Genomic DNA, 26,287 nt, shown 5'->3' on the forward strand with positions numbered 1-26,287 from the left:
GCAGCAAATTACAGAAATATTCCACCACCTAGGAGTCTTGTTAGACTGGAGGTTCAGTCAGTGGCCCCCTACTCCAGAACCACAGATATTAGTGCCAACAGAAAAAAAGCCTCCAAAAAGCCCCTTTGTATATTTGTAAATACATCATTTGTGCTCTTGGGAGATTCTGAAGAGAAGTTGCAGAGATTGGTGGATGAATTTGGTAGGGTGTGTAAAAGAAGAAAATTAAAGGTGAATACAGGAAAGAGTAAGGTTATGAGGATAACAAAAAGATTAGGTGATGAAAGATTGAATATCAGATTGGAGGGAGAGAGTATGGAGGAGGTGAACGTATTCAGATATTTGGGAGTGGACGTGTCAGCGGATGGGTCTATGAAAGATGAGGTGAATCATAGAATTGATGAGGGAAAAAGAGTGAGTGGTGCACTTAGGAGTCTGTGGAGACAAAGAACTTTGTCCTTGGAGGCAAAGAGGGGAATGTATGAGAGTATAGTTTTACCAACGCTCTTATATGGGTGTGAAGCGTGGGTGATGAATGTTGCAGCGAGGAGAAGGCTGGAGGCAGTGGAGATGTCATGTCTGAGGGCAATGTGTGGTGTGAATATAATGCAGAGAATTCGTAGTTTGGAAGTTAGGAGGAGGTGCGGGATTACCAAAACTGTTGTCCAGAGGGCTGAGGAAGGGTTGTTGAGGTGGTTCGGACATGTAGAGAGAATGGAGCGAAACAGAATGACTTCAAGAGTGTATCAGTCTGTAGTGGAAGGAAGGCGGGGTAGGGGTCGGCCTAGGAAGGGTTGGAGGGAGGGGGTAAAGGAGGTTTTGTGTGCGAGGGGCTTGGACTTCCAGCAGGCATGCGTGAGCGTGTTTGATAGGAGTGAATGGAGACAAATGGTTTTTAATACTTGACGTGCTGTTGGAGTGTGAGCAAAGTAACATTTATGAAGGGATTCAGGGAAACCGGCAGGCCGGACTTGAGTCCTGGAGATGGGAAGTACAGTGCCTGCACTCTGAAGGAGGGGTGTTAATGTTGCAGTTTAAAAACTGTAGTGTAAAGCACCCTTCTGGCAAGACAGTGATGGAGTGAATGATGGTGAAAGTTTTTCTTTTTCGGGCCACCCTGCCTTGGTGGGAATCGGCCGGTGTGATAATAAAATAAAAAAATAAAATAACATCATTTGTATTTGCAAATGTACTAGGCCTTAAGCCATCCACCAACAACAAAAGTACCTCCCATCAGTGGAATTATCATGAAGTCAAATGTGATATTTGAAACTTTCGCTGAGTCTCACACAAAAGATCACATTGACAATGAAACATGGATAACAAGGTACAGCTTACTGTAGATGCTACAGAAAGAACAGGCAACAAGGGGGAAGGGGTTGACCTGTACATCAGTTGCTTATCTGCACACAGTTACTAAACACTACAAATGATATTGAAATTTTGGCAGTAAAGATTGGGAGCTAAAACCTAGTCATTGTGGTTGTATATAAGCCACCAGATGCAACATATCAACAGTTCAAGGAACAACTTTTAAAAATCTTCAAACCCCAGCCCCAAATATCTTGTTGCTTGGCAATTTCAGTTGCAGGCATTGAAAATGGAACAACATAGAAAATAATGTTATAGCAGAGATAATCCCAGGAGGCAGTTCACATGAAAATAATCACACAAGTTAGTTTGAGTCTAATAAGTATACCTTAAGCCAGCAAATAGTGAAGCTAACAAGACTGGAAAATTCACTTGCCTTATTTTCACAAATAATAATGACCTGGTATGAAATAAAACAGTAGTATAAACAGTTAGTTCATATCACAATCTAATTGAAGCTCAGACTTGGATGCACAGGGGGCCTAAAAGCAAAATGCAGTTATGAAGGTAGCTTCACCAAAGTTAACAGTGAGAATATCAACAGGGATAAAATAAATCATCTTAACCCAAAAACTGTCCAAATGTAGATCTGTGTTTTCACTGCCAGCTCACTGAATATTTTTGAAAAAAAAAAAAATAAGTTTGAAGAGGGCAATTTTTTGTTATAAAAAAAAAATTAGGACACTGCAAAGTTGGCGCTGGATGCTCACCTGATGGCAACAGTCCTGCCGCTTGCAGAAGTATTGCTGATGTACCTTTTGTTGTTGTTTTTTTTTTATGTTCTGATAATTACAATTTATAATAGTTCTTGTAATTTCATGGTCAGTCTTTCTGACACTAATATTAGGTACTGAAATAGTACTAAAATACGTAGTCACAATCACACCGACAGGTGAACATTTTCACCTACCTTGGTCATTTACTAGTGTCTAGAAATATATACAAATTATTTATAGGTCTCAGCAATGTTTTAGACATGCTGGAGTATATATGAAACTTCTTGAAGCATGGCATTATGACGAGTGTCAGTAAACTGCTGACAGTGCAGGGACACTTGATGAACGTGCAGTACAGTGACACTTGAACGTGCACTGCTCCAGGGAACCCTGGCTTTGTTTTCACTGTTACATACAAACATGTCTGTCTGTGTAGCTCTGTTTATATGTCTTTCTGTCTCCCTGTGTGTCTTTTTGTTTGCTTGTGTCTCAGGGAGCGGCTCATTAACCTGTTGGTTTGGATGAAATTTAATTACATGTACAGCATCTGGTTATCTTTATTGTAGACGTTTCGCCATCCAGTGGCTTTATCAATACAGATTCAAGGACATAATAGAAGACAGTAGAACTATATACAAAAGATGAGGTAATCAGTCCCTCAGCCTTGGAGTTGGTGTTGAGAGCACCGTGGTCGTAAAGATTCTGGAGCAAAGGCAAGGAGACTGGCATTTATATAGGTGTCAGTGGATAGGGACGTGTAGCAGACGAGGGCATAGTCACAGTGCTTTCAACACCAACTCCAAGGCTTATTACCTCATCTTTTGTATATAGTTCTACTGCACACACTGAGTATTAAGACCCAAGACCCATTCTATACTGACCATGCATCTCAGGCCATTCATACCAAATTTGGAGGCAGGAAAAATAAAATGTATTTTTACATTTGGAGCGCTAGTGGTACAAACGTAATCTACGTTTGGACAGTTTAAGGGATAAGTAAAATAAATCTAGAATTAGGACTTTTTTCACATGTCTGTCTGACTAGCTTTGTCTGTCTGTCTCCCTGTGTGTGTCTGTCTGTCTCCCTATGTGTGTTTATCTCCCTGTGTGTGTCTTTGTCTGCCTGTGTATCTTCTGTCTACTTGCCTCTCTTGTCTCAGTTTCTCATGAACCAACTGGTATTACACACGATCACATCTGATTCCTGAACAAGTGAAAATGTGTATTACTTTCCAGTTGCCAGTCATGCTTATTATGCATTATATATCTACAAACCCAGTATAGCACTTTGTCTGGATTTTTTGGGTTATCCTAGGTAATTTACACTGTATAATTGTATTCGCTTATGTATATCTGAGAGACAGAGACAGATAGATACAGACAGATAGAGATAGAGACAGCCAATCAGCCAGCCAGCCTACTGAACACGTATTACACATTCCAGAATTTTCTTTTTCTTGGATGACACTACCAGTGGTACCAAAATTGAGTGGGTGTTGCACACGGGTTATTATCAAAGTTTTTGATATTTCTGCGACTACTTGTGGCCACATCCACCTCAAAGCCACTAAACTTATGGACATCATCACTTTCCTCTTAAAAGGGGAGTGTTAATACGACATGACAGCAGTGAATCCTCAGTGTTTGCCACGCTGTTTGCTCTAGACGGCGCTCAATTGAACTGGTGTTCCACAAGATACGAAATGGTCCCAGATTTTTTTAATACTGCACACACCGAGTGTTAAGACCCATTCTCTGCTGACCAGGCATCTCAGGCCAATTGTGCCAAATTTGGAGGTAGGAAAAATAAAACGTAGATGTGCGTTTAGAGTGCTAGCGGTAAGAACGTAGATCTACGTTTGGACAGTTAACGGGTTAATGAAACGTGCTGGTAAAATGTAAAGGACATGGATCTAAACTAGGGTCTAGAAAGGATCAACTCTGTGGCAGTTGAAGTATGGTCAAAGCACATTCCCCTAAGGAAAAAGAGGAGATGTAAACTAGATAGGGAGGGATGTTCCCTCTACAAGCTGACTAGGGGAAATAGAAAATATTGAATTTAAATTAAATAAATCTTACAGGGCTCAGGGGAGATAGGAGCTAAAAGCCACAAATGAAATTGAAAGAAATCTCAAATATTTCTTTTCTTATGCCAAAAACAAAGGAAAAACTACATCCAGTATCAGGCCTTTGCTTAAACAAGATGGGATTTGCACTGATGACAGCAAAGAAATGAGTAACATACTGAAGTCTCAAAATGACCTTGCATTTAGTGGCCTGTTCAGCAGACTCAAGATTGACATTGTGAATGATTTTTTTTCTTTAATGAAAGATACCCAAAGTTTACATAAACATCTCAAAATTTGACATAACCCTAACACCACTGGACTTTGAAAAAGCCATTGACAACATGTCTATGCTCTCTGCCCCAAGTCCAGACTTTTATAACTGTGTTCCTTGAGAACTGCAAGAAACCCCTGCAGTGTGTCTTGTGTATGGTATGGAGAGGGAGCCTTGACACAGGCCATCCCATTTTCTTAAAGCAATGGATATTTTCCCACTCCACAAGGTGGCAGCAAAACAGTAACAAAGAATTAGACCAATACATAGTTCTAACGTCCCATGTCATAAAAATCTTTGAAAGGGTTTATTACAACCCAGGAGTCCCAAAGGCCTGTTATCCTGGGTGTAAAGGGAGCAAAATAAACACAGCAGAAAAAACTTTTGACTTGTATTATCCTTCAAGTAAGAACAGAATTATGTACATTATATATGGGTGTGAAGCTTGGGTTGTAAATGCTGCAGCGAGGAGGCGGTTGGAGGCAGTGGAGATGTACTGCCTAAGGGCAATTGTGTGGTGTAAATATTACGCAGAAAATTCGGAGTGTGGAAATTAGGAGGTGTGGAGTTAATAAAAGTATTAGTCAGAGGGCTGAAGAGGGTTTGTTGAGGTGGTTTGGTCATTTAGAGAGAATGAATCAAAGTAGAATGACATGGAGAACGTATAAATCTGTAGGGGAAGGAAGGCGAGATAGGGGTCGTCCTCGAAAAGGTTGGGGGAGGGGATAAAGGTGGTGTTGTGGGCGAGGGGTTTGGGGATAAAGGTGGTGTTGTGGGCGAGGGGTTTGGACTTCCAGCAAGCGTGCATGAGCATGTTAGATAGGAGTGAATGGAGACAAATGGTACTTGGGACCTGGCGAGCTGTTGGAGTGTGAGCAAGGTAATATTTAGTGAAGGGATTCAGGGAAACTGGTTATTTTATATAACCAGACTTGAGTCCTGGAAATGGGAAGTACAATGCCTGCACTCTAAAGGAGGGGTTTGGGATATTGGCAGTTTGGAGGGGTATATTGTGTATTTTTATACGTACATACTTCTAAACTGTCGTATTCTGGGCAACTCTGCAAAAACAGTGATTGTGTGAGTGAGGTGAAAGTGTATTTTCTTTTTGGGGATTTTCTTTCTTTTTTGGGTCGCCCTGCCTCGGTGGGAGATGGCAGAGTTGTTAAAAAAAATATATATATACACTATGTACAACAATAGGTATTAGTGCACTCCAAGGTAAGCAAGGCAGAATAGAAGCCACTACTAAAGAGCAGACTGTGCTTCAACCAGCTCTAGATTGGTAATGACAAGGGCAGACAGGTGTGTGGTACCCACAACACCTCTGCGATTGCCAAAACCATCTTTTATTGGCTGGAACGTGGGTACTGATTGAACAATGGGGCCCCATCATTAACCCTTAGCACCTGGTTCACTGGTTGGGAGATAGCCTTTCAATGAGGGTGTGTACATGCGCCAAATAAAGGTTACGTACTCTTTGCATGCCACAGGTTTCTAAAAAATGCAAAATCACCAACCATTTGGATTCCCAACAATTGCACAACCCATGGCAGCATGAGTTCAAATTCTCTCTCTCCTGCCTCTCACAGCTACTGGACCACTGTGACATGGTCTTGGATACACTGCAGGACAAACAGGATGTAGATATATACACACTTTGCAAATACCTTCGACAGGTGCAGTAGTTGAGTAATAGCACACGAAAGGCAGTCTTAGGAGAAAATAACCGGGAAAGTGGGCAGGTGTATATTCAGCTTTCTATCCAAGAGAACACAAAGAGTAATAGTAAACAGAGTTAAGTAAAATGCTGCCACAGTGAAAAACTGTTCCACAAGGTATATTACTCTCCCTCATCCTTTTCCTTGTCTATATATGACATGTACGGAGATGCAAACTATAGCACCATGTCTTCCTTGGCAGACAATACTAGAATGTGCATGAAAGTGTCATCCATTAAGGACACTAAATCTTCAAGTAGATGTAAACCAAGTCTTCCAATGATGTTCAGTGAAGACAAATTCCAGCTACTCCATTATGGAAGACTTTAGGAATTAAAAGGTAGAACAAATTATAAGAGAAATTCTAACCACACAATAAAGCAAAAAACTAATGTGAATATGTAACATGTTTATAACTGACTCTAATGTGAAGGACAAGAGTGATAATGTCAGAGGATCTCGCCTTCAAGGACCACGACAGTATCACTATCACATTTTGGGAAAAAAAGGATAGGATGAATAATCAGAACCTTGAAAACAAGGGATACCAAGCCAGTGATGATCCTCCTTAAGTCACTTACTCTGTCTAGGCTGGAATATTGTTGCACACTAAAAGTCCCTTTCAAGGTAGACAAAAATGGAAATCTGGAGAATGTAGAGAGGCCCTTCCTTGCACATATATGTTCAGTACTGGGAATGTTTGAAGTTTCTCTGACCTGTACTCTTTGGAACACAGATGAGAAAGGTACATCATAATTTACACCAGGAAAATCCTCAAGGGACTGATTCCAAATTAGCAAACACAAATCACTGTGAAAGCAAAAGACTCGGCAGATGGTGGAACATCCCTCCAGTGAAAAGCAAAGGTGCCATGAATACAGTTAGAAAACACTGCATCGGGAGCCCAAGGCTGTTCAACTGAATTCCACCATAAATAAGGAGGATTGCCAATAGACCCCTGTTTGTCTTCAAGAGGGAACTGGACAGATACCTAAAGTCAGTGTCTGAGCAGCCAGACTGTGGTTTGTACATTGGATTCCATGTGGCAAGCAGTGCCAGCCTAGTTGATCAGACTGATCTACTGTGAGGCCTGATCATGGACTGTGCCACGGAGTTGTTAGACGCCTGAAACTCCCTCCAGTTACATTTTTCCAGAAGTGTGTTGACATTACAGATTATCCCTCTGACTGCAAAATCCTTACTACTACAGAGTACAGGCACTACCCTTTCCTCACCCAGGACTCAAGACTGGCTATTCTGTCCAAAGTCTGTCTCCTTTATATATGATTAATTAGTGCTATTGTATGTTATAATAGTTTAAGTTGGCATTAGCCTATCCTAACATAAGTAGCATATGTAGAGAACTGTGTAAAGTTCATATAGTACAGTACAAAACCAGTTAGAACATGTTGCTAGTGGGTTATAATAGGCAATAGAGCTTACCCATATAATAGTGAGTATAAATCCTGCTTCCAGCTTGACTTAGTACACTACAGTGAATGTTTACATATTTATTCATTTATCACATTAATATTTTAAGTACTTTTTACCCCATGGTAATTCATGAAATTGTAGTTTGAATATAATAAGCTGAGTTATAATTAACAAGTGACAGAATAAATGTTGTAGCTATTTAGTCAGGTTTTCAGTTCCCAAGAAAAGAAGTTTAACAAAGTTAATATAAATTTTTGAATAAAGAAATTACTGCTATAATTGAATAAATACCATTTGAGGCTGAAGAATGTTAGATTGGATGAAACTTTTTTGCTGACAAAGGACCTTTCTCTAGGAGGATGGGCTTAGAAGGCAAAGTCTCTTCACTGTCCAAACCAGATGAGATGACAGCCTTATCTCAAAGAAGTCTCTCTCCAACATTGCAGTCATCAGCAGATACTGGAGGTGAGAGATTTAAATCCTGAAAATCTATTGGTTCCTCTTCCAGAGGTTGGCTATTAAATTTTCTAATTGTATGAATTCTTGATTTTATTTTTCAATTTCTTTGTTCCAGGATGAGTATAACTAGCTAAATAATGGAAACCAAAATGCTGAAAGTGTATTTTAAGCATAGCTGAAATTATTATATGCCATATTACATAGTAGCTTGAATATATCAGAAAAACTTCTTGAGGACTTGTAAACTAAAATCATTTTAAAGTTAAATTTTAATTTCAGACATACTTAAGAGTGCTGTAGAAGATGGCATTGTAAAGTACATAGGAGGAATAAGCACACCTTACACTTGCACAGTTTGTAATACATTCTTAAATGGAGAAACACCAATGAAGCAGCATCTCTTAGGTAACAGTCATCAGAAGAAAATAAGGTAAGAATTCAAATTAAAAGCTGGGTTAATGCGTTTCTGTATGATCAGTGGTGAAAGGAACAGGCAAGGCAGCGATGAATGTGGGTCAGTAGTCCTTGAACAGCAACAGCCTGGTTGATCTGGTATGTCAGAAAAGTCTTACCCCAGGCCATGCCATGGGAGTAGAAAGACTTGAAACTGGCCACAGTTGTATTTCAGGTATATGAAGGGATTTCTAGAGCAAGAGACCATTAGGTTATTGTTAAAGAAAGTACTGTATAATGCAATCAGAGGGTGTTTGTTGTTAGGTAGTAAAGATGTTACAATCCACTGCATATGTTGGAGTGGAGAGGAGGCAACAGTGGCAGTAGCACTGGCAGATGAGAAAATGGCTTGTTTAGTATTACAAAAGACTTTTTTCAATGGCTCTAATGGCATAAACTGTACAAGCCTATAGCTAGTGTTTGGTAACACTAGGCCACAAGTTGGTAACCAGCTTCCCCCCTCTGTCCTCCCTCCCAAAAAAGGGTAAGTACTCATTGATTGCTAGTAACTTTGGATGGGAACAGTGGTTGACAATTAACAAGTGGGGACAGTGTGAGAATTTAGGCGGGATTGAGGGTTTCTCTAGATTTAATGTATTTGATAGTAGTATTTTAAATGATTTGTTTTGTCTGGGTTTGGAATAGTGGTGGAGGAAAAGCAAATGGGGTCCAGGGGAAATCCATGCACTGTATATGCATTATATATATTTTTTAATGCATCAGCCATTTCCCAATGATGCAGGGTGACCCAAAAAAGAAGGAACACTTTCATCATCATTCATTCCATGACTCTTGCCAGAGGTTTAAAAATTGTAACATAGTCTCACCCCTCCTTCAGAGTGCAGGCACTGTACTTCTCACCTTCAGGACTCAAGTCCAGCTAACTGGTTTCCCTGAATCCCTTCATAAATGTTACTTTGCTCACACTCCAACAGCATGTCAATTCATAAAAACCATTTGCCTTCACTTGCTCCTATCTAACACACTCATGTACACTTGCTGGACATTTAAGCTCCATGTACACAAAGCCTTCTTTACTCCCTTTCTCCAACCTTTCCTAGGAAGACCCCCTACTCTGCTTTCCTTCCACTACAGATTTATATTTCTTCCAAGTCATCCCATTTTCTTCCATTCCCTCTAAATGTCTCGACCACCTCAACCAACCCCTCTTCAGCCCTCTGGATAATACCCCGCACCTGATCTCCAAGCTGCAGATCCTCTGCATAATCGCACTACACATTGCACTCGGATACACCTCCACTGCATTATATTTTCTTCTTCTTTCTTTCAACACACCGGCCGTATCCCACCGAGGCGGGGTGGCCCAAAAGAAAAAACCAAAGTTTCTCCTTTCAAATTTAGTAATATATACAGGAGAAGGGGTTACTAGCCCCTTGCTCCCGGCATTTTAGTCGCCTCTTACAACACGCATGGCCTACGGAAGAAGAATTCTGTTCCACTTCCCCATGGAGATAAGAGGAAATAAACAAGAACAAGAACTAGAAAGAAAATAGAAGAAAACCCAGAGGGGTATGTATATATACGCTTGTACATATACAGTATGTGTAGTGTGACCTGAGTGTAAGTAGAAGTAGCAAGACGTACCTGAAATTTTGCATGTTCATGAAACAGAAAAAAGGACACCAGCAATCCTACCATCATGTAAAACAATTACAGGCTTTCGTTTTACACTCACTTGGCAGGACGGTAGTACCTCCCTGGGCGGTTGCTGTCTACCAACCTACTACCTAGGTGCATTATATTTATACTTTAAAATATGCTCATACTTTCTTAACTTTGAATTCTGTTTAATAAAATTACATGAATCAAAATGAAGTTTAAGAACATTTTTGTTCCATTAGTGATTTTTTTTATACAAAATAGCCCTTGGGCCCTCACACCTAGGGGCTCATGGGGTAACAGCTGCTTTTGCCCTTATTTTAGCCCTCAGCTGGTCTATAATATAGCTGAAAGGCACGAAATTAACTGTAATTTTTTTCCCCTAACAGGATCAGTCAGCAAATGGGATTGAATACAGCATCCTCCTCATGTAGTACCCCTCCATCATTGAAGTCTACATATTCTGCAATAGGGGCAGAGAGTCCCAGTACATTTGATAATGCTAATCCATCCACAGGTCAGTTACTGTCATTATATAAATACTGTGATTGTTCCTTTTTTATTGACATAGGCTTCAGTGAGAGGGAAATAGTTTTACAAATGCTGAAGTATCACTGTTTATAGTCCATATTATGAATTCATACCTGTGCCATTGCAAGGAATATTGAGGTTTGAATAGCAATGACAGACCTGTAAACAGGTCATCATAAGATTGCTGATATCTTCCTCTCGCTGTTAATTTTACCAATAAATGCATTAAATTAAAACTTTTTATTTTTTCAACAAGTCGGCCATCTCCCGCCAAGGCAGGGTGACCCAAAAAGAAAGAAAATCCCCAAAAAGAAAATACTTTCATCATCATCATTCAACTTTTTCACCTCACTCACACATAATCACTGTTTTTGCAGAGGTGCTCAGAACAACAGCTTAGAAGCATGTACGTATAAAGATACACAACATATCCCTCCAAACCGCCAATATCCCGAACCCCTCCTTTAGAGTGCAGGCATTGTACTTCCCATTTCCAGGACTCGAGTCCGGCTATATAAAAATAACCTGTTTCCCTGAATCCCTTAACTAAATACAGTGGACCCTTGCTTAACGATATTAATCCGTTCCTGAGAGCTCAACGTTAGGCGAAATTATCGTTAACCGAATTAATTTTCCCCATAAGAAATAATGGAAATCAAATTAATCCGTTCGTGACACTCCAAAGTATGAAAGAAAAACTTTTAACAAATGAAATATTAATTTTAATACACACAAACTGAAGAAGACATATACACTTACATGACACTTACTTTTATTGAAGATCTGGTGATGATTGATGGGATGGGAGGGGAGAGTGTGGATGGTGTTAATGTTTAGAAGGGGAATCCCCTTCCATTAGGACTTGAGGTGGCAAGTCCTTTTCCAGGGTAACTTCCCTTCTTCTTTTAATGCCACTAGGACCAGCTTGAGAGTCGCTGGACCTCTGCCGCACAACATATCTGTCCATAGAGGCCTGTACCTCCCGTTCCTTTATGACTTTCCTAAAGTGGTTCACAACATTGTCAGTGTAATAGTCACCAGCACGGCTTGCAATAGCTGTGTGAGGGTGATTTTCATCAAAGAAAGTTTGCACTTCAAGCCACTTTGCACACATTTCCTTTATCTTTGAAGTAGGCAACTTCCTCAATTTCTCTATCCCCTCCTCCGGAGCAGTTTCCTCAGGTCTGAGGAACTGAAGAAACTGCTCAGAACCTCAGGGTCTGAGCACCTCTGCAAAAACAGTGATTATGTGTGAGTGAGGTGAAAGTGTTGAATGATGATGAAAGTATTTTCTTTTTGGGGATTTTCTTTCTTTTTGGGTCACCCTGCCTCGGTGAGAGACGGCCAACTTGTTGAAAAAAAAAAAAATATATGTATGTATATATATGCTTGTACATGCAAGTGTAGTGTGACATAAGTGGAAGTAGAAGTAGAAGTAGTAAGACATACCTGAAATATTACATATAGTAATATTTCAGGTGTGGGGTTAAAAGATCAAGAATCTAACACAAAGTGGGAGTTGTCACAGTTGCTCTTTGCTGATGAATTTACTTTTGGGGGATTCTGAAGAAAAGTTGCAGAGGTTGGTTGATGAGTTTGGCAGGGTATGTAAAAGGAGGAGGTTAAAATTGAATGTAGGAAAGAGTAAGGTAACGAGGATAACAAAAAATTAGGTAATGGAAGATTGGATATCAGATTGGAGGAAGAGAGTATGGAGGAGGTGAATGTGTTTAGATATTTGGGAGTGGACATGTCAGCAGATGGGTCTATGAAGGATGAGGTGAATCATAGAATTGACAAGGGGAAAAAGATGAGTGGTGCATGAAAGCAAAGAGGGGAATATGTGAGTATAGTTACACCAACACTTGTATGGGTGTGAGGCTTGGGTTATGAATGTTGCAACAAGGAGAAGGCTTGAGGCAGTGGAGATGTCATGTCTGAGGGCAATGTGTGGTATGAATATAATGCAGAGAATCCATAGTTTGGAGATTAGGGGGAGGTGTGGGATTACCAAAACTATTATCCTGAGGGCTGAGGAGGGGTTATTGAGATGGTTTGGACATGTAGAGAGGATGGAACGAGATAGAATGACTTCGAGAGTATACAAATCTGTAGTGGAGGGAAGGCGGGGTAGAGGTTGGCCTAGGAAAGGTTGGAGGGAGGGGATAAAGGAGGTTTTGTGTGCGAGGGGCTTGGACTTTCAGCAAGCGTGCGTGAGCTTGTTAGACAGGAGCGAATGGAAACAAATGGTTTTTAGGACTTGACATGCTGTTGGAGTGTGAGCAAAGTAACATTTATGAAGGGATTCGGGGAAACTGGCAGGCCGGACTTGAGTCCTAGAGATGGGAAGTACAGTGTCTGCTTTCTGAAGGACTGGTGTTAACCCTTTTAGGGTCCGTGCCGTAGATCTACGGCTGTACGTTGAGGGTCCAAACTGTAGATCTACGCCATGAGCTCAGCTCACTCTGATCAGCTGTGAGCAGTAAATTTGGGCCTAGATATGAGAGAATACATCTATGTGGTATGTGTGCACTACGTAAAACAAATCCTGCAGCACACAGTGCATAATAAGATAAAAAAAACTGAGACCGTAATTTTCAGTTAAAACAGCGACTTTGTGTTTTTTCGTATGTTTTTTATAGTTGTATTTACGATTTCTTGGTGTCATTTGATAGAATGGAAGATATATTACAGAAATAGAGATTTTGATTGGTTTTAGTAATGGAAATGGCTTGAAACTGAGCTCAAAGAAGCAGAAATGTTCAATTTTTGTCGATGTTCAAGAATAAACAAATGACCTCACACGTCTAATACACGCCAGCTGGTGGGTCTAATGTATGTTCACAAATGTGGTGATATTATTTATACAATTATTACAATATTGCATATCAGTAAATCTTCTATTTTTTGGTTTGAATAAAATTCATTACGTGACTAAAAAATATAAATGGAATTCATTTGTAAAGCCTGAAAACGTATCTAATGAGCAGAGGAAATGTTAGTTTAGTGCCAGGAATGCCAGCATTGTTTATTCTGGACCCTATTTTGAAATTAGAATACAGTGGACCCCCGCATAACGATCACCTCCGAATGCAACCAATTATGTAAGTGTATTTATGTAAGTGCGTTTGTATGTGTATGTTTGGGGGTCTGAAATGGACTAATCTACTTCACAATATTCCTTATGGGAACAAATTCGGTCAGTACTGGCACCTGAACATACTTCTGGAGTGAAAAAATATCGTTAACCGGGGGTCCACTGTATTTTGAACTTTGCATTAAATTGGACAAATTACTAATTTCCAATCACTTTATTTTGTAGTTGAAACAGTTGACTTGGCTATTTCTTGTGCTCACTCAATAGAATAGAAGTAATACTAGTGAAATAGCTAAGAATTTGGTCGACTGGAATAATGTAATTGGCATATAATGGGAGTCAAAGTCGGCAAAATAGCCGATTCGTAAATATCGCTGACACATCAAAATTCGCGAGAGCATAATTTCGTCAGTTTTCCATCAAATTTCATAGTTTTGGTTTTATTATCTTCAGAAAAAGATTCTCTAGCATTTCATAAGAAAAAATGACAAAATTATTTTTTGAAAATTCTTGGACCCTGGTGTGCACTTGGAAATTTGGCCTCTAGACCCTGAAAGGGTTAATGTTGCAGTTTTATAACTGTAGGCATGCCTCTGGCAAGACAGTGATGGAGTGAATGATGAAAGTTTTTCTTTTTCGGACCACCCTGCCTCAGTGGGAAATGGCTGATGTGTTAATAAAAAAAAAAAAAAATTGAGATAGACACCAGCAGTCCTACCATCATGTAAAACAGTTACAGGCTTCTGTTTTACACTGGCTTGGCAGGACGATAGTACCTGGCTGGTTGCTGTCCGATACATCTATACATATAAATGATAATGCCAATAACCTCAACATGCTAAACAGCTTATCCAAGATAAACAATGCTGGGAAATGGTAGCCCACACTTTGGCCAATGAGAACAAATATAGAACAGCAATAGTATCCATCAAACACCCCAAGTGGGCATAATAAATCTCAGTACCCAGTCAAAGTCCCTGTTACAATGCTAGGCAGTGTAATTACCGTGCACCCTGACTGTGACAGTGCACAGCTAACTGGCTATGTAGAATATCGTGAGCTAAGCTCTGGACATCAAGGTATGCCTTGTGCATCCTGCAGCAATACAGCTGAGAATGATCCTTATGAGGTAAACCCCACAAGAAAACTAGTACATCTTCTGACTTGCCACCAGAGATGAGTAAGAATACAGTGGACCCCCGCATAGCGACTTTAATCCGTGCAAGAGGGCTGATTGTTATGCAAAATGTTCGGTATGTGAATGAATTTTCCCCATAAGAAATAATGGAAATCAAATTAATCCGTGCAAGACACCCAAAAGTATGAAAAAAAATCTTTTACCACATGAAATATACATTTTCCTACACACAAAGAGAAGGATACATGCACAATAGTAGAGTAGTACATGCACAATATATATTGTGCATGTACTACTCTACTAAATGAAGAATAAATGACACTTACCTTTATTGAAGATGCAGCAATGACTGATGAGACACTGTGTCCTGGGAGTGCCTTTTCCTCCTGAGTACTGTAGGTCCTGTTTGGCATTTTCTTCCAGAACAGGCCTTATCACACTGTGTATGCCACTACGATTCTTAAATCTCTCAAACCAACCTTTGCTGGCTTTAAATTCACCAATATGAGCACTAGTTCCAGGCATTTTTCCCTGTTCACCTGGGTGTTAGTCGACTGGTGTGGGTTGCATCCTGGGAGACAAGATTAAGGACCCCAATGGAAATAAGTTAGACAGTCTTCGATGACACTGACTTTTTTGGGTTATCCTGGGTGGCAAATCCTCTGGGGTTAATTGTTTCTTGGTATTCTCAATAAGCCACACCAACAACGGTGCTACAGCAGCAGCAGCAGCTGACGGTGGTACAGCAGCAACAGACGATGCTACAGCAGCAGCAGACGATGCTACAGCAGCAGCAGACGATGCTACAGCAGCAGCAGACGATGCTACAGCAGCAGCAGACGATGCTACAGCAGCAGCAGACGATGCTACAGCAGCAGCAGACGATGCTACAGCAGCAGCAGACGATGCTACAGCAGCAGCAGACGATGCTACAGCAGCAGCAGACGATGCTACAGCAGCAGCAGACGATGCTACAGCAGCAGCAGACGATGCTACAGCAGCAGCAGACGATGCTACAGCAGCAGCAGACGATGCTACAGCAGCAGCAGACGATGCTACAGCAGCAGCAGACGATGCTACAGCAGCAGCAGACGATGCTACAGCAGCAGCAGACGATGCTACAGCAGCAGCAGACGATGCTACAGCAGCAGCAGACGATGACAGCAGCAGCTGACGTACAGCAGCAGCTGTACCACCAATAGTAGCGATGGTTGATTGGGGTTTATTATACAACCTGGCCAGCTCGGAGACACGCACTCCACTTTCATACTTATCAATGATCTTTTACTTCATCTCTATAGTAATTCTCACCCTTAGTGCTGTAGGGTTGGCACTAAAGCTTTCTTGGGGCCCATGGTCACTTATTTTCCAGAAAAAATCACCAAAAACAGTAATAATACGAAATGTTCCGATTGTATGCTTGGATGTTACTGCGGAGGCTGGCTGGTAAACAATGCCACCGGCGGAACATGTGAGCGTGGCTCAGGCCGCACATTGGACGCGTCTCGGACGAAGGGCGGTGAGCGGGTTTTTGGGCGGTATGTGAGGCAAAATTTTTGCGAAAAAAGCGAGTGGTATGCGGATTGTACAGTATGCGATGCGTGCGGTATGCGGGGGTCCACTGTATACAAAGCCAAGGAACAACACTTAATAGTGAAAAACAGTTTGGAGGCAGCAGCACCAGTACATGTACCCAGGATCATAGCATAAACTTTATTCACACAGAAAACAGTGAAGGTATAGAGCATCTTAAACATCAGTTATATGTTCACAGAAGTGGCAGGTCAGTAGGACACTTCCTTTTTGACTACAGCCAATTTAGAAGTCCTGAGAACTGGTTGGATAAGTACACTTTCCTATACAGATAGGTAACAACTGATGTTGTTACCTATCTGTAACAGCACAATGTCCAGCAGCCTCCCCCGGCCATCCCTTCGGGGTGCCATTCCAATTACCACCGGGGCTGTGGATTAATAAGGGGTTATTTTTATAATTTGCCCCAAAGGAGTGTGTATCTCAGCATTTCAATATAATATGAAATGCTTAGTTCTACTCACTTGGTTTGGGTGAAATCAACCACCCATGATGGGATCTGTTGTTAATTCCAGTCAACTCTCACCCCTACCTATCAGCTGCAGCTAACATAATTAGGTGTGGGTATGGCTGGACTTACCTGGGTATTGTAACTGACCCAATTTCCCCTAGTTTGTGGTAATGGAAGTATGACCCCAGTATCATTATCTTGGCTGAAGGCTTAATCGTTTCGGGGAATGTTGCACTGTTCGCCACTACGTCAGGAATGTTTGTTGCAATCGCTTGCAATATCGGTTGCACTTCACCTTTCAGTTCCATCATTTGTTCATAGTTTCGTGGTATTATCCCCACTAAGGAAAACCTGGAGATACAATAACACTACTTGATTAGTTCTACCGCGAATTTCGTGGCCTATATAAGGGAACTTTTCCAACTTTTCCTAGTTTCCTAAGATTATCAGAATGAACAAGAGTCAAGAACACACTGGTCACTACTGTCCCTTTGCCTTTTAACGATAAGGAGGTGACACCTTCATGACAAACGTCTCTCGTCCGTTCCTTGAAGCAATCTGAGGCCCACCCGCTTCGTCGCCCTTCTCATTCTCATCCCCACAAAGGATATGCTGAACTCAGCTTTATTTCTCTCCCTTGCTACACATTGCAACAGTATTCAATACAAGATGGTAGATTTCTTGTTACCTAGCTATAGACTAGAATTCTTAATTGTCCCAACTTGTAAATAAAGTGGGTGTAGGGTTACTCTCGGTTAACAAGAACTAGCAAGGAGAGGAAAGCGTGTCTTGTCACGCTAGGGTACAAACATGTGGGTTTAATCAATTTGTTTGTGAGGAAGGAAGAGTCCATGAGCCCCTTCTGGGAGGGCTAAGCCCCTCTGAGGGCTGAGAGATATCTCCTTTACTGGAGAATTTTTTCCACAGTCCAGAACATAGGTTACATCTTGTTGGCTGGATCATTCATGAAGCGGGCACATTTGTCACCACTTAAAACTGCAGTATAAAAACACAACTTTTTTTTTTTCAACATTAATAAAATACAGTGGACCCCCGCATAACGATCACCTCCGAATGCGACCAATTATGTAAGTGTATTTATGTAAGTGCGTTTGTACGTGTATGTTTGGGGGTCTGAAATGGACTAATCTACTTCACAATATTCCTTATGGGAACAAATTCGGTCAGTACTGGCACCTGAACATACTTCTGGAGTGAAAAAATATCGTTAACCGGGGGTCCTCTGTAATTTACTCTTGATATTCCTCGGTGGGAGACGGCCGACTTGTTGAAAAAAAAAAAAAATTCCTACAAAGAATAACAATAATATACACTTTTATGTTGTGCACTAGATAAGACAAATACATAAACAATAATACACACAAATGTGTACAAATACTAAATTGTCTGTCGGTTACTCTGAATATTACCCTAATATTTATAAGAAGGTCTGTCACTTTCTAAGCATATCACAGCACACATTGTTGCTTGATTTTTAAAATATAAAGCTTGGGCAATTGACAACATAATTCTTTCAGGCCTGGTAGAATCTGCATTAATTGATGGTACAGTGAGAAGGTCACTTGAGGGAAACACTTGTGTTTTCACCTGCACCTATTGTAACATTCCATGCACTGGGGAAACTCCTATCAAGCAACACCTTCAAAGTAGTAATCATCAGAAAAAAATGAGGTAAGGAGAAATCTTTTTTATATTAGCTTAGCATTACAGTGGACCCTCACCTAATGCTATTAATCCGTTCCTGAGAGCTCAACGTTAGGCGAAATCATCGTTAGGCGAATTAATTTTCCCCATGAGAAATACTGTAATGGAAATCAAATTAATCCGTTCCTGACACCCCAAAGTATGAAAAAAAACATTTTTTTACCACATGAAATATTAATTTTAATACACACAAACTGAAGAAGACATGCACAGTTACATGACACTTACGATTATTAAAGATCTGGTGATGATTGATGGGATGGCAGGAGGGGAGAGTGTGGATGGTCTTAGTGTTTAGAAGGGGAATCCCCATCCATTAGGATTTGAGGTAGCAAGTCCTTTTCTGGAGTTACTTCCCTTCTTCTTTTAATGCCACAAGGACCAGCTTGAGAGTCACTGGACTTTTGTCGCACAACATATCTGTCCATAGAGGCCTGTGCCTCTCATTCCTTTATGACTTTCCTAAAGTGGTTCACAACATAGTCAGTGTAATAGTCATCAGCACGGCTTGCAATAGCTGTGTCAGGGTGATTTTCATCAAAAAAGGTTTGCACTTTAAGCCACATTGCACACATTTCCTTAATCTTTGAAGTAGGCAACTTCTTCAATTTCTCTCTCCCCTCCTCCGAAGCAGTTTCCTCAGGTCTGGCCTCTAGCTGTTGAAGATGATCTAGCAGCTCATCAGTGGTTAGTTCTTCATTGTCCTCCTCCTCCTCCTCCTCCTCCAACTCTTCCACATCCTCCCCACTAACCTCCAACCTCAAGGACTTCCCCAATGCCACAATGGATTCCTCAACTGGCATACTCTTCTCAGGGTTAGCCTCAAATCCTTCAAAATCCCTTTTGTCTACACATTGTGGCCACAGTTTTTTCCAAGCAGAGTTCAAGGTCCTCTTAGTCACTCCCTCCCAAGCCTTACCTATAACGTTTACACAATTGAGGATATTAAAGTGATCTCTCCAAAACTCTCTTAGTCAATTGAGTTTCTGAGGTCACTACAAAGCACCTTTCAAACAGAGCTTTTGTGTACAGTTTTTTGAAGTTTGCAATGACCTGCTGGTCCATGGGTTGCAGGAGAGGAGTGGTATTAGGAGGCAAAAACTTGATCTTAATGAAGCTCATGTCTGCAGAAAGTCACTCTGCCACGTCTGAAGGATGACCAGGAGCGTTGTCTAATACCAGGAGGCACTTAAGGTCAAATTTATTTTCAATTAGGTAATTTTTCACAGTGGGGGCAAATGCATGGTGTAACCAGTCATAGAAAAAGTCCCTAGTGACCCATGCCTTACTGTTTGCCCTCTACAGCACACAAATTAGCCTTGAGGATATTCTTTTGCCTGAACGCTCTGGGAGTTTCCGAGTGATACACCAATAAAGGCTTCATTTTGCAATCACCACTAGCATTGGCACACATCAACAGAGTAAGCCTGTCTTTCATAGGCTTATGTCCTGGGAGTGCCTTTTCCTCCTGAGTAATGTAGGTCCTGCTTGGCATTTTCTTCCAAAACAGGCCTGTTTCATCATAATTGAACACTTGTTAGGGTTTTAATTGTTCAGCCTCTATGTACCCCTTAAATTCCTGCACATATGTTTCAGCCACTTTTTTGTCAGAACTGGCAGCCTCATCATGCCTTATCACACTGTGTATGCCACTATGATTCTTAAATCTCTCAATCCAGTCTTTGCTGGCTTTATATTCATCAATATCAGCACTAGTTCCAGGCATTTTCTTAACGAGATCGTTATGCAGCTGCCTTGCCTTTTTGCATATAATTGACTGCGAAACACTCTCCTGATAATTGTTTCTCGTTGATGCACACCAGCAACAGTTTCTTCACATCTTCAAGTATTTGCTATCTCTGTTTTGTGAGCATATTTGCATCTTTCGCGACATCAGCTTCCTTGATTGCCTTTTTCTTGGCCAAGATAGTAGCAATGGTTGTATGGGGTTTGTTATACAACCTGGCCAGCTCGGAGACACTTTCGGGACAAATGACTTTAACCGTGTCCTTTGTCGTTAACCGAGCCAATATTTTGACGCAAAGGCTTTACTTAATCCGAATTTTATGTAATCTGATGACATCGTAATCCGGGGGTCCACTGTATATGAAAACAAACCTCAAAGTCGGCGTTTTAATCCAAAAACACGGTTGAAGTTTTTTTTTTTTTTTTCTCATTATGCGCTGTGTGCTGCAGGATTTTTTTTATACTGCACACACTGACCAAACAGACCCATTTTGTCACATATGGGAGTACCAGCTTTCTCCTGATTGATTTGAAGCTGCTAGAATTTTTAAATATGTATACGTCAAACACATTGGCCCATAAGACGTGTATATACGACTGAAACAGTCAAAAGGTTAATTTAGTCATTCTACACTGAATGTTTTCTAGCAAATTCATGTTCATTCTGTGTTACGGAGATGAGAACTGAGCTGTGTTGCTTACACTTGAAATAAATCCCAGTAATCTGTTTGCCTTATTACGTATGCTTAGGCATTGCTGTCTTGGTTTAAGGTTGCTGCTTACCATAACCCCCAAGTCCTTTTTGCAATCTGTATGGCGAAGTTCTATATGCTAGGGTTATGAACACTTCCGAGCTTTAGAACCTTGCATTTATCTACATTGAACTGCTACTGCCACTTTTCTGACCAGGTATTGAGCTTGTCTAAATCCTCCTGAAGTTCCATGATATCTCCGTTTGAATCAGTTATCCTACCTGTCTTTGTGTCATTGGCAGGGTTGCTCATTTCACTAGTAATTCCCTTGTCGATGTCATTGATATACATGTATATTATAAACAACAATTGACCTAGACTGATCCCTGTGGAATGCCACTTGTTACAGATCCCCACACAGATTTAACCTCATTTATGCACACTGCTTACTGTCCGTGAGCCATGACTCAATCCATGACAGCACTTTTCCCCCAATGCCATGAGGTGCCACTTTCTTTAAGTCTTCCATGTGTTACTCTATCAAAAGCCTTACTAAATTCTAAAACGATATCAGATTTATTGAAGAAGGTTAATAAATTAGTTAAGACAGGAACGGCCTCTCATGAATCCATGCTGAGTATCATTAATTAAATTATGCTTATCAGATGGCTTATTATAATTTTTTTTTCAACAAGTCGACCATCTCCCGTCGAGGCAGGGTGACCCAAAAAGAAAGAAAAAATCCCCAAAAAGAAAATACTTTCATCATCATTCAACACTTTCACCTCACTCATACACAATCATGGTGACATTACACATCCCTGTCTAAGACCAACTTTTACCGGGAAGTAATCTCCCTCCTACACACCCTAACCTGAACCTCACTATCCTCATAACAGCTCTTTACAGCATTTAGTAACTTACTACCTATTCCATACACTTGCATCATCTGCCACATTGCTCCCCTATCCACTCTGTCATATGCCTTTTCTAAATCCATAAATGCAATGAAAACTTCCCTACCTTTATCTAAATACTGTTCACATATATGCTTCAATGTAAACACTTGATCTACACATCTGCTACCACTCTAAAACCTCCTTGCTCATCTGCAATCCTCCTCTCTCTTACCTCTAATTCTTTCAATAATAGCTCTATGTATTGGTAGATAAAAGACTGTTGAGTAGACTTCAGGATGTACATGGTTTATAAAGGGGCCAGAGATTTATCAGATCACTTTTTAGTTGCAGCTACAGTAAGAGTAAAACGTAGATGGGATACAAGGAAAATAGAAGCATCAAGTAAGAGAGAGGTGAAGGTTTATAAATTAAAAGAGGGGGGAGTTAGTGTAAGATATAAACAACTATTGGAGGATAAATGGGCTAGTGAGAGTACAGGAAGGCCCCGCTTTACGGCGTTCCGCTAATACGGTCATTTCGAATTATGACCAAAACTCGCTATACGGCTCCCCCCACCTGACTTTCTAATACGGTCACCGCGCCCCACCTTGTTTGTTTACATTCTTCGTGAGCTCAGTAAGCACTAAGTCTCTCCATTTTGTCTGGAAACTCCAAATTTTCAAATGTTTTTAAAAGTTATTTCATATTTTATATATACTCTGATAATTATACTTATGTATACCTGTACTTAAATAAACTTACATACTGTGCTGGCATGCAGGTACACATTAAAATCAGTAAGAGTCTTATGTCTCCAGACGTCATTAGTAATGATAATAATCATCGTCTCATTTAAATGTCGTATATTATGTTAAATACACATTTTCATTAATCCATCTATGATATTTTTTCAAAATTATATAATAAACACGATACATAACATAAAAAGATGATAAATACACCCCACAATAGAATAAATAAACATAAATATGAGATGTGGTAGCAGACGACTTGCACAAGTGACGCCATATTAGAAATGATAATAATAATAATAATCACCGAGTCTCATTGAATGTTGTATATTACGTTAATATACACATTTTCATTAATCCATCCATGATATTTTTTTAAAAATTATATAATAAACACGATACATAACATAAAAAGATGATAAATACACCCTACAATAGAATAAATAAACATAAATATGAGATGTGGTAGCAGACGACTTGCACAAGTGACGCCATATTAGAAATGCTAATAATAATAATAATAATAATCACCGAGTCTTATTAAATGTTGTATATTACGTTAATATACACATTTTCATTAATCCATCCATGATATTTTTTCAAAATTATATAATAAACACGATACATAACATAAAAAGATGATAAATACACCCTACAATAGAATAAATAAACATAAATATGAGATGTCGTAGCCAGATAACTTGTACAAGTGATGCCAAGAGTAACATTTTCTCTAATCTAACATAAGAGAAAATGTGTTACTGGGGGTAACTGTAGAAAATTATTCTTTTTGTATGTATGTAAGTAAGTTTATTCAGGTATACACAAATACAGTTACATAGATTATCATACATAACAACATATGTGTAGAGAACCTAGGATAACCCAAAAAAGTCAGTGACTTATTTCCATTGCCTTCACTCAGAGCATCATTTCTTCTCAAAATGATGTTACATGAGAATGGGAGTGTTCTTCTTTATTTATTCTACCGTATCAATGTAGAGACAACCTGTACACAAACCAGACGTGTACACTTTGTTTACAAAACTTACCTTCGCCTGGTTTGTTTACATAACTCTGCGCCTGTCCTCTCTCATGCACTCATTCTTTCTCTCTCTCATTTATTCGTTTTATCTCATTTACTTACTCCTGACCCTACATTAAGACTACAAACATTTTAAGGTAAGTAATGAGTGAACTGTATATACATTTTATCGCTCTGGGATGCTTAAATATCATGGAATATATGTGTGGGTGGGTTGGCCTGGTATGGTAGCCTGGATGACTACCATACATACCACACTTGATTTTTTACAATAAATACTACTCATCTCACCCTATATTTTAAGGTAAGTAATGAGTGAACTGTATATACATTTTATCGCTCTGGGATGCTTAAATATCATAGAATTGTATGTATGGGTGGGGTGGCCTGGTATGGTAGCCTGGCTCACTACCATACATACCACACTTGATTTCTTACAATAAATACTACTTGTCTCACCCTAGATTAAGACTATAAATATTTTAAGGTAAGTAATGAGTGCACTATGTGTGTATTGTACTTTTTATTGTTTTTTGATGCCTGGTTCTATTGCTAACTTAATATATGTTAGTGTAAACTTGTTATCTAGTGTTTGTATGCATTTGTAAGTGGAAAAAAAAGGGTGTTCCACTTTACGGCGGTTTCCGCTTTACGGCGGTAGCCTGGAACCTAACCAGCCGTATAAGTGGGGCCTTCCTGTATAGGTAATAGTTTTGAAAATGTATGGGGTAGGTTTAAAAATGTAGTGTTAGTGTTCAGCACAAGTTTGTGGTTACAGGAAAGTGGGTGCGGGAGGAAAGAGCAATTGGTGGAATGATGATGTAAAGAGAGTAGTAAGGGAGAAAAAATTAGCATGCGAGAGATTTTTACGAAGTAGAAGTGATGCAAGGAGGGAAGAGTATATGGAGAGAAAGAGAGGTTAAGAGAGTGGTGAAGCAATCTAAAAAGAGCAAATGAGAGAGTGGGTGAGATGTTATCAACAAATTTTGTTGAAAATAGAAAAAGTTTTGGAGTGAGATTAACAAGTTAAGGAAGCCTAGGGAACAAATGGAAGTGTCAGTTAAATATAGGAGAGGAGAATTATTAAATGGAGAGTTAGAGGTATCGGGAAGATGGAGGGAATATTTTGAGGAATTGTTAAATGTTGATGATAGAGAAGGTGTGATTTCGTGTATAGGGCAAGGAGGAATAACATCTTGTAGGAGTGAGGAAGAGCCAGTTGTGAGTGTGGGGAAAGTTCGTGGGGTAGTGGGTAGAATGAAAGGGGGTAAGGCAGCTGGGATTGATGGGATAAAGAAAGAAATGTTAAAAGCAGGTGGGGGTATGGTTTTGGAGTGTTTGGTGCTGTTATTTAATAAATGCATGGAAGAGGATAAGGTACCTGGGGATTGGTAAAGTTTATGGTAGTTGTTATTGAAAGAATTAAGAGTAAGATGGAGAGCAGGGTAACAGATGAACAAGGAGGCTTTAGGAAAGGTAGGGAGTGTGTAGACCAAGTGTTTAGAGTAAAACATATAGGTGAACAGTATTTAGATAAGGCTAAAGAGGTTTTTGTAGCATTTATGGATTTGGAAAAGGCAAATGACAGGGTGGATAGGGGGGGGGGGCAATGTGGCAGGTGTATGGTATAGAAGGCAGGTTACTGAAAGCAGTGAAGAGATTTTACGAGGATAGTGAGGCGCAGGTTAGAGCATGTAGGAAAGAGGGAGATTATTTCCCAGCAAAAGTAGGCCTTAGGCAAGGATGTATGGTGTCACTGTGGTTGTTCAATATATTTATAGATGGGGTTGTAAGAGAATTGAATGCTAGGGTCTTTGCAAGAGGTGTGGAGTTAAAGGATGAAGAATCAAACACAAAGTGGGAGTTGTCACAGTTGCTTTTTGCTGATGATACTGCTTTTTGGAGATTCTGAAGAGAAGTTGCAGAGGTTGGTGGATGAATTTGGTAGGGTATGTAAAAGAAGAAAATTAAAAGTGAATATAGGAAAGAGTAAGGTTATGGGGATAAAAAGATTAGATGATGAAAGATTGGAGGAGGTGAATATATTCATATATTTGGGAGTGGACGTGTCAGCAGATGGGTCTATGAGAGATGAGGTGAATCATAGAATTGATGAGGGGAAAAGGGTGAGCAATGCACCTAGGAGTCTGTGGAGACAAAGAACTTTGTCCTTGGAAGCAAAGAGGGGAATGTATGAGAGTATAATTTTACCAACACACTTGTATGGGAGTGAAGCATGGGTGATGAATGTTGTAGCGAGGAGAAGGCTGAAGGCAGTGGAGATGTCATGTCTGAGGGCAATGTATGGTGTGAATATAATGCAGAGAATTCATAGTTTGGAAGTTAGGAGGAGGTGCGGGGTTGCCAAAACTTGTCGAGAGGGCTGAGGAAGGTTTGTTGAGATGGTTTGGACATGTAGAGAGAATTAAATGAAACAGAAAGATTTCGAGAATGTATAAATCTGTAGTGGAGGGAAGGCGGGGTAGGGGTCAGCCTAGGGAAGG

General features: G+C 40.1%; 1 protein-coding gene across 3 annotated transcripts in view; it reads left to right on the forward strand.

The window, feature by feature from the left end:
* Positions 1-26,287, forward strand: part of LOC128686601 (zinc finger protein 385B) — a 113,149-nt gene that overhangs the window by 49,968 nt on the left and 36,894 nt on the right. For all 3 annotated transcript variants that reach the window (XM_070088199.1, XM_070088198.1, XM_070088200.1), the window contains exons 5-8: positions 7,938-8,047; positions 8,321-8,471; positions 10,504-10,631; positions 18,463-18,616. In XM_070088199.1, the coding sequence (XP_069944300.1) occupies positions 7,938-8,047; positions 8,321-8,471; positions 10,504-10,631; positions 18,463-18,616 (543 nt within the window). The remainder of the gene's footprint in view (positions 1-7,937; positions 8,048-8,320; positions 8,472-10,503; positions 10,632-18,462; positions 18,617-26,287) is intronic.

The sequence above is a fragment of the Cherax quadricarinatus genome, chromosome 24 (genome assembly GCF_038502225.1).
Source record: "Cherax quadricarinatus isolate ZL_2023a chromosome 24, ASM3850222v1, whole genome shotgun sequence".
NCBI classification, from domain to species: domain Eukaryota; kingdom Metazoa; phylum Arthropoda; class Malacostraca; order Decapoda; family Parastacidae; genus Cherax; species Cherax quadricarinatus.